The following is a 14,647-nucleotide window of genomic DNA, read 5'->3' on the forward strand; positions in this document are numbered from 1 at the left end:
GACTGACTCCCCAGTGTGTCATGGTGTCCCACTGCATGTTTTTCTTTTTACAGTTTGAAAGGAAAGATGTCCCTCTATTAATTTTTAACTGTATTCTGTCCCTCCTCTCTGCCCACCAAAAATAGTTACAGGTGTGAGATGCAAATAGAGAGAGGAATAAGAGGCATCCCAGACATGTTCCACTGTCCATTATTGGCTTTGTTTCCTGTGTGAGGTTTCGCAGTGAGCTTGTCACACAGGAATAGCATTCCTAAAGTATGTATCAGTGAAGTGTTTACAAAGCTTTCCTCTGGTCAACTAACTTGCTTTGTGCGATGCTCCAACATTCACACAACACTTACCAACACAGCTTCTGCACCTCAAGGGCACACTTGTCAAGCACCTCTTAATTGGATCAATGTAAATGAGAACAGCAGAAGTCAGTCCCTGAAGCTCTGGGCTTCCTCACCTCATGTGGTGTACGGTCCAGCTTTCGGCTGCGGGTGCTGGGCTCCTTGTGGTCCTTGCTGATGTGCACCACATGGCCCTTGGTGCTCTTCCTGACCAGGTGACGTCGCACACCAGGGACATCTTCGAACCGGTGGCCTTGGTGTTACAAGGTGAGTGAACAGAGGGCTCAATGACCACAGCGCACAGACAGGAACTGTATTTCTTTCAAACTGGATAAACACATACAACAAGGAAATCAAAAGTCCTGACAAACAATACAGAAAAAAGAAAAATCACGTGTCAAATACAGGAAGCTCAATGGTGTGGCTACTGGTGTTGACGGGTACTTAGGGACACACATACAACTTCTAGGGGACAGATTTTCCCCTTCTTACTAGCCCACTTCCCACCCACCACTACCATACAAATTACTTTATCCAACAACCAAATCTCAGCCTATCCAGCAAGAGCTGAAAGCATCCTGCCTTTGTCCTCCTGTGAACAGAGAGGAGAATTGCATTACAAGGTTGGCTGAGCACCATGAACACTCGAGGGCGGCGGAAGATCAGGAAGCGATAAAGGCACCACTTGGAGAACAAATGAAGTTCTGTGTGAAGCCTATCTCCACCCCTCCTAATTTGGGCACTTTTAGGGAAATAAGCTATGGGCAATTACTTTTTTTTTTTTTTTTAAATTGGACACTACTGGGCATGGCCCAGGCTCTTGAGATTTTACTAAGTGCGGTCAGGTTGCATCAAAAACCACTGAACCTGAATCAATTTACGATTCCTGCAGTTTATATTTGATCAAATTTAAAATCAATTTTCAACAATTAACTACCTTCAAATCCTACAAACAGTGAAGGCACCATCTCAAGAGGCAACACAGCTCTTTTTAAACAGCACTTGACTTCTGGTGTATGATACATCAATTTAGAGATGAAACAGACCATGACTTGTTTCTGTGACTATTTGGTATTAGTTAATTAGCCATTTGATGGAAAGTGAGCAATTTAGAGTAAGTAAGGGTCTGTACTCAGATTCATCACATTTCCTTTTACATATGTCAGTTTTCACAAGCAGTAACAACAACACCTTCTGATATGTTCACCATTTTGAATGTAAGGTTCACAGTGATAATGACAAAAATTGAACACTGGATGTGCTGTTGTGATGGACTAGGTAACTTAAGGGACCCTAGTCAGGTAACTCAAAATACACCTACAAGCTGTGGGAAACTTTTATAATGATCTCTCAAACCACTTAAGACTTGATTAAAGAAAGAATCATACATAGCTGCAGGAAAAACAAAATAAGATCCATTTACCAATTCTTGTTGCTGACTGCATTTGAGATTTACATATTTTGTACACCTGACTGAACTGCACGATTTGGAACGGATAAAGTACACCTAAGCCAGTTATAACAGTTCATAAGTTGGTAAAAAGTCCTTTGAATAACTTCTAGTTTTGAAAAAAGAGGTAGTAATATATTAATGAACTAATATGTAACGACATCATAAAGCAAACTTTAGCACACAAGTAAAATATTTAAACTATAATTAGAACAGGCTACCTCACTGGAAACGTTAATAGCAACACAAGTGAGGGAACATTCAAGACACATGATTGCAATTAGTTCTCTCTTCATCTGAAGCCAGTTTCCACAGGTCTCCACTTACAGCAGTCCATATCAGGTCATTGGTGTGTTCTTCATTTGGCTGTTTCACAACCTGATTGGGAGCTGAGGCACCTCAACCCAACATTTAGTCGTATTAAGCAGCTCTGAGCTAGTCTGCTGATTCTTAAACATACTGACAGGACTATGTGTGTCATGAAGGTCCCTTGCTTTTGGCAACACACGATACCCCAACCAAAATAATTACTTCTCTTGCACAGTCAATTCAATCTTATGAATTGACAGAATTGAAGAGCTCGAATCACCCAAAGATGTAATCTTAAGGATGATCAATACTGTGAGTAAGTGATAACTCCATCAAGTCCACAGTAACCCCAGGTTCCAGAGTGTTTCCTAATTTTATCAGTTCAAAACTATCAATGAACCCCAGAAAGACATTGGTCCAGGGTTAATTCATCTGAAGATTTTCGCAAAATAAAAAGTAGCCAATACTTACTTAAGTTACACGACTATCTGAAAGAGTAAATCAAGTCTTGACAATCTGAAATGCTCCATCTTTGTATTCCTCAAAGAACACTTTGCTCCTTTTGTGTTACTGATCTTTTGTTGTGGGGGATTTAAATGACCAGCACTCATATAACTACGCTTGGACACAAAGGAAAGTACAATTGCAGTGGGCAGAGCTGACCCCCAGCAAAAGCCTGACATTCCTATGGAGTGAGCAACTTGGATAAAAAGAATAAAAGACTGCATTTGATTTGGGGTCATGTGATTCTACAAGGGCAGCTAATTAGCATTTTACCAAAATAAAGAAAACCAGTTGTATTGTAAATGACATGACATCAGAGATGGAGAAAAAATATTAGTACAACAAAATACTCCATATATTTGTGTATTTACTGTACATGTAGATACCCCTGGTGATGTAGGTCCTCTGTCATGAATAGCGATTCGTTTTAGTTGGAGAACAGTAACCCTGAGGGTAATGTCACAGAAACCATGGCAACAGACCAGCAACACTCACTCTTGATGCCATCTAGGTCTACTGTGGCCAGCATCTGTGCTTCACTCTCATCTGTGGGGATACGCTGGAAGCGGGTGTGCTCAGCAGCTGTCATATTGCCCGTGCGGCGTCGTTCCTGCAGGTCATAGCTACGCCCTGCCTGGCTGGGCTTAGAGGAGGTGGAGGGTGTGGGTGAGGTAGGGGAAGCTGGGGTGGAGCTGGGTACCCCATTGCTGCCTTTTGGACAGGCTGACACAAGGTTACTGTGAAGAACACACACATACACACAGATGATGAGATATGACAAGTGGCTATGGTAGGAAACACCATGGTCATCAGGGGTCAAAGACAGCTTAATTTTAGGATAGCCAGTCCTTCTGGAAGTACAGAAGGGAAAGGTGAAACAAGATGGGAGACTTACTCAGTGGGTGTGGCATCCTCTGAGAGGGAGGACCCTCTAGTAAAGGCAGACTCAGGAACAATTTCCAGCTGGCGGGAGGGTCCATGGCTGTCAGATTTGCTAGCAACAGCGAGTGATGGTTCATCATCTTCAACAAAGAACTGTGGAAGCAGAGGGAGAAATAAGACATCCTTATTCATAGAGGTCAAAGACGACAACACTTGGCACTTTTTTGGATCATACTGTCCAATATTTATACAGGTGGTCCCTGATTTACGATGGGGTTACGTTCCGCGAAACCCATTGTAAATTGAAAATATCGCAAGTTGAAAATGCATTAAATACACCTAACCTACTGAACATCATAGCCTAGCATGCGTGTGATGGCCATTACAGGCTTGCCGCTTCATGCTGGGCAATTGGGGAAAGAAAACTTCAAAATTCAAAGTGCGGTTTCTACTGAATGTCTATTGCCAGCTCACCATCATAAAGTCGAAAAATCATAAGTCAAACCACCGTAAGTCGAGAAGCATATGTACATTCAAAATACTACATGGTGTACATAACAATTACCCTTAGTAACCAGTAATGTAAAACATGTTATTCCAGAAGTGATAAATCTAAAGGGATCGAAGATGACATTACAAAAGTCCAAAAATAAAAAATAAAATGATAGTTTCAGTTGAATATACTCCAAAGTGACAAAAATAAAATTACATTTCTACTCATTTTATAAAGCCTAACTGCAAACCATTACTGGGCTTGAATTAAGGTTTCATATCCTTATTAATAATGGAAATATGTTGCTTATTTAAAGAATGCCACCAGTTGTCATGTATAATGTTAATCAAACAACCCAATATAGGGTTGAATTATTAGGTTGGGGATCTGACTTCACATTGAGAACTAAAATCTCTCAAGAACTTTACAGTTTTTATCTAATGCAGTTGGATTAGTCTAGTTGTACTTCCAAAACTGCTAGAAGATCAGGTGCTAACCATGTACGTCTCATTAGGTTACTGTGTGGTTGCACTCGGCACTGGCGCCACTGGCAGTCAGTGCCAATTACCATGTGTTCTCCGAGGTTTCCACATTGGCAGCACAAATGCATGCAAAGTGCGGTGAAGTTCCTCTCAGTTTCAGCAGTAAGTATTTTTCATGCCATCATTGAATATGTGACTTAGTGGCTGGAGAGAGTACCTGCACCTCCTGAGTCTGCACATCAGTGTCTGTGTCAGGTGAAGTAAGGGGCAGTCCTGCATCATGCTGGCTGCAGGACTCCTCCTCTACCTCTTCATCTTCCTCATCCTCCTCAATGGTGGGAGCACTGCTAGTCCCTGAGCCCCTCCTCCGAGACCCACCCCTCTTCTTTTTGCTTCCCTTCTTTTTGCGGCTCTCAGTAGGCAGGTGTTTAGACAGGGGCTGGTGGATATGATGGGAGGAATGGCGGTGGTCTGCAGGAGAGGGTCAGGGTGAGAATGTTTCATCCAGGCCAACATCAGTAATGACAGCGTCCCAAAAATATCTGAGTGTTTGGTGTCTTATACATAAATTCTCATCCACAACAAGTACTGAAATCAAGTTGAAAAAGAATAAATATAAACAAGTGCAGTCTACAGTTGCCAAAGTTCAACGCAGTATGCAATGCACAGATGAGAATGTAAACTACTCTATCTCTCTCCACATATAAACTCACACTCAAAATCCTCTTCATTGTAGGTGCGGTGCTGCTCATCTCGGACCCTTGGAGCAGGGTGCAGGATCTGCTCAAAGCGCTCTACCCCAAGGGCCTTGTTCAGGTCCCCCTCTTCATCAACTGCTTGTAGTGTGTTGCGAGGGGGTGAAGTTGATGACTCTGGCTGTATGTGAAAAGGTGAGAGAATGGGAAGGTGAGGGTTACAGTAACTTCATGTGGAAGGTCACAGCCGCTGACATATAAGAGGCGAGCCTTGATAGCATTTAAATACAAGACAGCAAGTGAAAATTATAGAGTTGCTCTTTGAAAATGACCATAATCATCACACACTCAGGTTTAAGATTGCAGACGAAAGCATTTCAAATCAAATACCGGACAGAGGGTTCCAAACTGTTGTCATGGAAACAAAGCCTACTGCCAAATCCTAATTAAGGCATCTGAGAATCAAGTTAAACAATGCACACTTGGAAGTGAATGTACAGGTATGCAAGTCAAACTACTGTTGAGGTGTGTGTAGTTTTCATGCAAAAGTAAAAACCTCAGCTTTAAAGTCATATACATTTTTTGTATGTGTCACCCAAACTTTCCACTAGGGGAAAACTGAGTCAATGAAACCCAAATGAGAAGATACATTGAGCAGACAGCTGCTGAAATTACCACTACAATGATACCTACTACATATTCATTGTAAACATGCCTTTAAAAGGGCAATATCAACAGTGTTTATAATCAAACACCCTGCGGCATCGTGAATAATCCTGGCTAGTTTCCCCACAGAGGTCAGCTAGGTGGAGTAGAATCTCCTGACAAAGGCATAGATGGCCATATGGAAAAGATGGCCCTGCCACAAATATTATCATTAGCCCAGTAGTAAAGAGGAGTCTGTGGCTCCTTGAGGTCCTACTGTGTGTTCAAACTTCAAAGCTGAGCCACTGTAAACACACAAATTGATGCAGTCATGAATGTTATTCATGGGTTTTAATATCTCAGAGTGAGAGATCATAAACGGATAAAATGCCACAGCTGCTAATCATGGGATGAATTCGTCAAGCAGTGACATGACGACAGTTTCATGTATAGGATATCTGAAGGCCACTCCTTGGAGCCCTGAACTCTGATCTCACCTAAATAGCTAGATGAGTCTGATAAACCCTCAAGAGCTTAAAGGTGCCTTTATTCTTGGAATTAAGGTTGAGGAACAATGGCCTCAAGGACACTGTACAAGTATCCACAATTGACTTGAGTACCTGCAATGGACTGGCTCGAACATGTTGATTAGTCCAAAGCTTACTGGGCTACTTCTTGGAGCTGGTCAGTTTGTTTGCACAAAATTCATGAGGAGGGATATACAAAGTCACTTTCAGACAAACTTTCCAGTTTGACAAAAGTTCTTGAAAAGCTATTACCGAAAAGTCTTAAAGCACCTTAGGTACTTTGAGAAATTCTGGATACTCCCAAAGACCTCTAAAACATGATCACGGTACACATGTAGAACACAAAGCTGTGTGAAATGCACAGAATCATGCAAAATGGTGAAAGCTATATAAGAACCATTTGTACATCTGCAGAAGCTTCACTGTCTTTGGTCTTATTTGTTTAGTAACAACTGGAAATTAACTAAGCAATCTTAGAAGAGGGTATTATTATGAGACCAATTTTATGGTAAATACATTGTTCAAAAGTACTGCATACTGGGTGGGTATTGAACCCATAACCTTCACTTTCATAACCTTAAAAGCCTTTCCCTACACTATCTGGTGACATCTAGTGGACACCCTACCAACCAACCAATTTGTGCACCAGTTATTTCTATTTTCTGTATGTCTGCATGAAGGACAAACCAGCACACAAGGGCATAGGGTCCTCAGACTGAAAACAGAGAGGTATCCAATTTGAAGTCAAGCTTCAAGGAATTTCTATTTCCCCTAATGCAAAGGTGGCAGCTGGTATTACCTCTTGCTCTCCCCCTAGTCTCCATGAAGGTCAAACGCTAAAATACTAGCACAACAGAACATCAGGAGAGCACCGTTTTTAAAATTAACGTTATCCAGTGTTAGCATAGCAGGATAATACATATAAATGAATGGACACTTACAATGTCTTTTGTAATGTGTATGTAGAACAATTTGTCCTATATTACAGAAGACATTTTTAGCTATTTGTTTCCCTTCCAGGGGAGCAGTGGAGCAGAGAGCTTGGCTGGGTCCCACTCTCTGGTGGGTCTGGGGTTCGAGTCCTGTTTGGGGTGTCTTGTGACGGACTGGCGTCCCATCCGGGGTGTGTCCCCTCCCCCTCCAGCCTTGCGCCCTATGTTGCTGGGTTAGGCTCTGGTTTGCTGCAACCCTGCATTGGACAAGCAGGTTTCAGACTGTGTGTTTCTCCTTTCCTTTTCTTTGCATAGTTTTTAGAATTATATTAAGGGCTCCGAATAAATTTTACATTTATACTGATTTACTTAGCGGACACTTGTCTCCGAAGCGACTTCCAGTGAACTCTATGCAGTGTTATAAGCCCACACCTTATTCACCAAGGTGACTTACACTGCTAGATACACTAGTTACACTGGGTCACTCATCCATACATCAGTAGAACACACACTCTCTGTCACTCACACACTAAGAGGGAACCTGAACAGCATGTCTTTTGACTGTGGGAGGAAACCGAAGCATCCGGAGAAAACCCACGCAGACATGAGGAGAACATGCAAACTCCACGCAGACTAAGCAGGGATCAAACCCATGTCCTCTTACACCACAGCTACTCGCTGTGCCACCATGCCGTCCACAGGCACATAAAAACAAAGGTATCTATTTTCTAGAGGACACCATGCCCTGAAAGGCTGAGGTATCAGTATGTCCTCAAATAGCCTTTCCCAAAGGCAGTGATATTTCAATACGGAGTCTCACGGACACAAGGATAACAACCTGCTTCAACACTGCTGAAGTTCAGGAATTTCGTGACCAGTACTCCTCCTTGACCTCTGCCAAGGTAAAAAGACCTGATTTTGAAACATAAATCGTTTATCACCACTATTTCAACTCAGACTTTAAACATGTAAAATAACAAAAAAGTAAAACAATAACTATGAACTGGTGATTTAGTTTCAAAATGTCCAGTTTTTTTCCCCATAAATTCCTCTCTGCTGAGCTCTTGTTACCTGCCCTCCCATGTTCCTTTATGAATGATGAAATGGAATACTTCCCCACCCCTTTGCCCTTCCCCTTGTTCACCCAAAAGAACAAAGAGGTCAGGTTTCGCTGTTCGTGAGTCGTTTGCATTGGAGCAGGATAAATGCCACCATCTGCACCTCTGCAGGAACACGATGAACGAGAGCTGCCAAGTGAACACTGACACAAAGGCACAGCAAACCAAGACAAAAGATATTTGCTGCCATTTATTTACACCCTCCATTTACTTAACTTTCTGCTCTTGTCCTACCTTTAATAGTTTCCCAGCACATATAGAGACACACCTGTTATACTGCCCCTCAGTTAAACCCCTGCGCCTTACACCACTGGTGCTATCCCTCCCCCACCTTGTCTTCCTCCAACGTTCCACATCATCAGCACACTCCTGGCACCAATCCTGGAGGCCCCTCTGTAAGGAAGCATGCACACACTGGTTGCACAGACCTGCGTGTTGGGATACGACTCAGCAGCCACATACGGCATCATTATGACGGGTGCGGCAGCCAGTCAGAGGAGGTTTTTTATATCCCCTTACAGCAGCCCAGAGCTTTGCTGACTTGTGTCCTCGGGGGGAAACACTTGCGATATCAGATTTTTTTTCTGTGTGTACAGGAAAATGCATGAGTCCAGATAAGGTACAGTCATGCACAAATTAATGGATGCAGGCAGTATGTAGGTTGTTGTGTGGTTTGGTTTTAAAATAAGAATAGTAAACATTCAAAACACCTACACTAAAAAATTTTACAAGGATGAGCTGTGGCCAAATGCTTGATCATAAGGCACCGCAAAAGGAGACTATTAAAAAATGCTGCCTTGGCACTGTGCAAACCAAGCACCAAATTCAATGCACACAAATCATGGCATCTTATCTTTACAAAAATAACTCCTCCGGTAACTCTGCTGCCACTTCACTGGGTAACAATACATTACATGGGGGAAGACCTTTCACACAGGACGATGGTTTATTAAACCCTATGACAGAAGCAAGTAACAAAACTGTCAGACAGTACTCCACTGACAGTTTGACCTGAGGTGATTTCATGATCTGTACATTACATTGGATGATTCAGTTTGCAAAATTCAAAGAAGCACAAAATGTCCCAAAACATCAATGCACTCAATGCAAAAGATGAGCAAGAGAGATAGGTGATGTATTATGGATTCTGCATCACAACAATTGGTTAATTACTGTATTACCCCTATGAAATCACTGTGATGATGTTTCCTCCAGACTTTGGTTATCTGCACATTTTGCCATCTGATAACTGGTTTCAGCTGATTTTACAAGTAATTTTATTTCCAGAAGCCTATACATTTTACTATGGTGAACCATAGACCTCTGCCATAATTTGGTATGATTCAAGAGGGCTACAAACTACAACTGCTTAGATTGCCTGGAAGACAAAAAGGCCTGTTCTCATCTGCAGTACTACAGTAATTGTATGGCACTTTCATTAATGTATAGCTTTGTAATAAGCCCAAGAAATCAACTCTGAAGTGGCCTTACATGGACAGAAGAAAATGCTGGGTCTAAGGAGATTTGCATATAGAGAAAGCAAAACATAACATGTCTCAATCTTACTCTCTAAGCAATGAAATCATTTAATCTTCAGTCAAAATAAAAGAAAATAATGTAGACGTTACCACACTTTTGTTTTTTTTCTGCAGCAGTCAATTAAATTTATTTAGTCTGAAGGAAGCACCTGAAGAGGCTTCTTCCTCTTCTTTCTAGACCCTGCAAACAGGCCACATTACAAACCACAATGTGAGGTAAGTAGGAGAAATAAAACACTGTCACAAAATGGGGAACTTAGGACTGAAGGGGCTTAATGCCAAGTCTCCATTCAGCCCTCACTATAAACAAACAGATGCTCTCTGGCCTGTGGCTAATCATTCTGGAGACAAGCATCATGTTGCAGGGGCACGACCACAGGAAGGAAATCGCTCAGCTGCTCATGTGGGCCAAACCATAGAGACATCCTTACCCTGACAAAACCAAGAGTTGAATAATCTGAAGTGCTATTCCATGCCAGTTATGTGCACTGTGAGATGAACCGACAATGCATATTTCTCTTGACAAAAAAGGAATTTAAAATATTTTAGTCTGGTGACCAGAAGAGTGACCAGCACAGTCAACAGAATTGTAAAGAAAGTTCTGCTGTGCCAAGGCAATGACCGGACCTTTGCTGGTTAGTAGGCATTTCTAACAAGTGAGATGTACATCAATTTGGAGAAGTGTCTGCTAAATGAATAAATGTAAAAGCTGTTAGGTGTTTTACATAAGACCTTGCTAAATTTACAAATTTAGGTGTTGAAATTGTTAGATATCACAGCCACTCGGCTGGTTTCACGTGACAGAAATAAACGAACACGGATGTTGGTACTTTCTACACCTTTTACTTCCATTCTATTTAAGTACTTGTACACGTTCCACAAGCAAAAAGTGAGGAATTACTAGACTTCCTGTAGACAGCCCACTGTAAATCCTTCCTTTACAGTTGAGCTGCTTTGCTTCTGTAGCAAATTTTACAAAAACTCACCTTTATTCTGTACAAGAAGTCCATCAAGACAGCTACAGTTCGATTCAGAAAGTAATAAAGCCCAGATAATCCTCTGATATAGAGTAAAAAAGATGGCACATGCAGAACAAACGTCTTTCTTCTTCCGCCTTTCAAAAACTCAATACATGTCCCCTCATAAACTTTGTCGTCCTTTCTTACATTTTCCAAGGAGACAGGAAGTAGTTACTATCCAGGTTTGCAACAACGCTAAGCAAGCTTGTAAATGTTTTTCATGAAAAGCCAAAGTGCTGAAAGTGGCACGTGCCCTGGGATGAACATCGTAGGCCACTCCTCACGCTCCTACCTGCTCACGGGGCTAATCATTAACTGCCCCTTTGCCATCTACCAGGGGGAACCAGCTACAACTGACATAACCAGATCAGAAGCAAACTGCAACCAATGGTTTACAATACACATCTGTGCCATTAGGCTTGCTTGACCCTAAAGGGGTAACCAATAAACTGTAAAAGGAAAGTCAATGGACCATATTTATGCCATATTTCTTTATTTAAATCTAAACAAAACTTTCATATTTAAGTCCTCAGCAGTAAGAAAAAGAATGAATTCCAAAAAATAAATCCATTAAAAAGAACAACCTGGAAATGGTGCAAAGATGACAGTAATCTACAGTAAGATACCTGCAGATGAAAACACTGGCAGTTAATGGAATTTAATGGGTATCAATTAACTTCTACAATCAAACTTTTTCCATGCTACACTGTACTACACTTCTGCTGACAAATCTACCACAAACACTGACATTCTGCTTTCCTATAGGATTTCCATGCAGGCTTTTAAAGAGGGATCAGTACCTGGGAAACTTGTATTTTAGAACTTAGAATATTATACTTTTTTTTTTTTAATCAAACAAAGAGGACACAGATTAACACTTCAATATTGTGGTATGCACTATGACTGCATTAATTTTCCTAAAATCCATTAGAATTCATTTCCACAATTGAGCTGAAGCCCATTTGTCCACTAGGTTAGGGGTCAGTTCATCATGAGGTCAGTGAATTCATCTATTTTTCTTATGATCAGCAGTGCAGGACTGAGGGGGCAAACCACAGCAAGAGCAGGGGTTATCAATGCTTATGAAACCATGCTAACACCACTCTGAATTTCAGTAGAATAGACTGGAAAAAGAACAGCATACCACTCACAGGACTGTTTTACCACAAGTGCACAACTAATGGGCAAAATAAAGAATGCTGATAATGGAATGCAAGAACCTCCATGTGATGAGTAGAGTGCCCCAGAAAACTGTATACCTTACTGGCTTGAATCTCACTGGCTACCAGAAAGTACTTCAGTAAAGAATTTACTTAATCAGAAAACATGGAAGAGGCAAAACCCAGGTGGTTTTCCAAAACTACAATCAGATCAGACACTTCCCTGGCTAACAGGACAGTGACATCATCTGACTAGTTGTCACTGCAGAGATTGCAGAAGCACATCTTGGCAGACTGCTGGCCAGCACCACTGTTGCAGAGGAATATGCAAACGTGCACACACAAGTGAGTAAGCAGGATAGAGGGAGAGCATGCCCTGGCATTGGCAGTCATAAGAGTCCTGCCCAGATCCTCAAGGGGCTCAGGTTTCCAAAGACCTCTGCATACATTTCACATACCAAAGCCTGGGAAGACTCAATAACTCAGTTAAGGTTCTAAACTACAAGGCCAAGCCTGCGCATGCATTATTGAGACCAGTCTCGTCAGTGTGGCCTAAAAGCAAGAACTTTACCACGAATGTTTTACTGAGGACCACCAACATCTTTATACATAAAGTCTAAGAGCTGAACAGCAATCAAATGAAGCAAAAGGTCAGTACAGCCCATACTGGTGTCACAAATTTTCTGCTGAATGTTGTAAAGAGCCACATTCCTGCAGTTAGCACAACACTGAAGGTGTGTTTTTGCATAAAATCCATTTCAAGGATTCTACACCAATCAAGTAACATTCCAGGATGGCAGAGAGTACAGATGTTTTTTCTAGCTAGTTAAACCAACTCCAAACACCACTAAAACTGTCATGTAAAATAGCTAACCTTTTCAGTCTGTTACTAGCATATAACTATTGAGAAGTTGGTGTCATAATTTCCTCCGTCACTGATGTTTCACAGAAGCTATTTACATTAAGTACCCTGCTCAATTATGCCAGAGAGAGTTAAAGCAGCATTCTTCAAGTTACAAGGCTATTCCATAACCACTACACTAACCTCACTGTCAAACAGCCCTATCTCAAAAAGTATATTTCAAAACCACATCTTCTTCTTTGCTACCAGCAGCGAAACAGGCACTTACTGTATCAATAAGTCAAACTGCACAATACACTTTCAATTACAACAGACACATTGGTCTTTGAAGGCGATTGTCATTCTGCACCTGACCTGTATTACATGTAACGAATTATCGCATGTAAACAACTCTGGGAAAGATCCTCCTTAGTGTACAATGGTGATACCTTTAAATATATATATCATTAACCACTGTCCTTTGTTAGAACTGAAAAGTAATGCAGAAGAAACAATTATCTATTTTTTTTTTTTTAAATAGGTTGTTTCCAATGCCTACAATGTTTAAAAAAGGGCACTGTTTACTTAGTTTATTTGTTGGTCTATCAGGATGAGCAGTGGCACTCAGTGTGTGTCCAAAGGTGAAACAGCAAGTCAAACAAATGGTCAGAAATAATTAAAATCAACTGAAAAGTTATTGTGGTGGAAAAAAACTGCAGTTAAGGTAGTTTTTTTTTTTTTTTTTTTTTTTTTCTTTGGAGAAAGCTGTAACCAGAGTCTTGCTGTTATTCTTCAGCAAGGAATCCAGTCTGAATTTCTTAAGTAAAAAGTACTGTGTTATAAATCCATTAAATCATAAGGTTACTAAGTGGATTCCCTACATACAAAATAAATACAGGTAAGCACACAATGAAGAACAAATCTGATGTAAATATACAGATATGTCAAGACTAGTTAGTGCCTATAAATAATATTTGAGTGTGTTTTGGATCAAATTTGGTTTTGAGTTGTAATATACACTCACAATGTGGATGACGGAGGCCACAGTTGGGCTGACATCACTGGATCGCTGGCTGTCACTCATGGCTCCCAGGGGGTCTCTGCAGATCAACACAGTGCACTGGATGGATGGAGAGGTTAGCCCTTTTCTTTCTCACTCAGACTCAGCGGGGTGCTTTTGGGCAGCATAACCTGAGAACAGGATAAGACAGGCTTTTAAGAACACACCAAGGGACAAAACTGTGTTGTTCCTTGTATGGAGGTGTATTTGGAAAACAATATTATTTTCTGGTACTTCTGAAATAGCTCTGAGTTTCACGGAAAGCCAGGGTCAAATGACTTCAAGTGTGTATTAGCCTGAAGTATAGCAAGCACCCTATATCATTCACCTTTAAAGGAGGACCCTACCCCTAGCAACAGGCCATTTCCATACTACACAACTAGCATGTCTGCACAGCAGGGCCTGGTCATATTTACAGCTGCAGGAAAGCTGCTGTTTCTGAAGGCTCAGAGGTATGCCACGACTGCCAACCCACCAAGAAGACAGAAGTTCTTCACCAGTCATCTTTTCTGTGATCAGACAAAGGCAATTTTTGAAAACCATAGAACAAATTACACAATATTTTTCATGCAATTTTTAAAAAAAAAAAAAAAAAAAAAAAAATCACTAAATGAGTGGTATACAAAACATACCCACCCACTCAAACAAATAGTGGACAAA

The 14,647-nt window shown here is 41.1% G+C and overlaps 1 protein-coding gene across 4 annotated transcripts in view; it reads right to left on the reverse strand.

The window, feature by feature from the left end:
• Positions 1-14,647, reverse strand: part of slc4a2a (solute carrier family 4 member 2a) — a 64,029-nt gene that overhangs the window by 13,557 nt on the left and 35,825 nt on the right. For all 4 annotated transcript variants that reach the window (XM_029253829.1, XM_018757752.2, XM_018757750.2 and 1 more), the window contains 6 exons: positions 13,952-14,118; positions 5,166-5,328; positions 4,670-4,923; positions 3,491-3,630; positions 3,091-3,332; positions 449-585 (listed from right to left, as the gene is read on the reverse strand). In XM_029253829.1, coding sequence (XP_029109662.1) covers positions 449-585; positions 3,091-3,332; positions 3,491-3,630; positions 4,670-4,923; positions 5,166-5,328; positions 13,952-14,011 — 996 coding nt within the window. In that variant the 5' untranslated portion in view covers positions 14,012-14,118. The remainder of the gene's footprint in view (positions 1-448; positions 586-3,090; positions 3,333-3,490; positions 3,631-4,669; positions 4,924-5,165; positions 5,329-13,951; positions 14,119-14,647) is intronic.

Source organism: Scleropages formosus, chromosome 7 (genome assembly GCF_900964775.1).
Source record: "Scleropages formosus chromosome 7, fSclFor1.1, whole genome shotgun sequence".
In the NCBI taxonomy this organism is placed as follows: Eukaryota; Metazoa; Chordata; class Actinopteri; order Osteoglossiformes; family Osteoglossidae; genus Scleropages; species Scleropages formosus.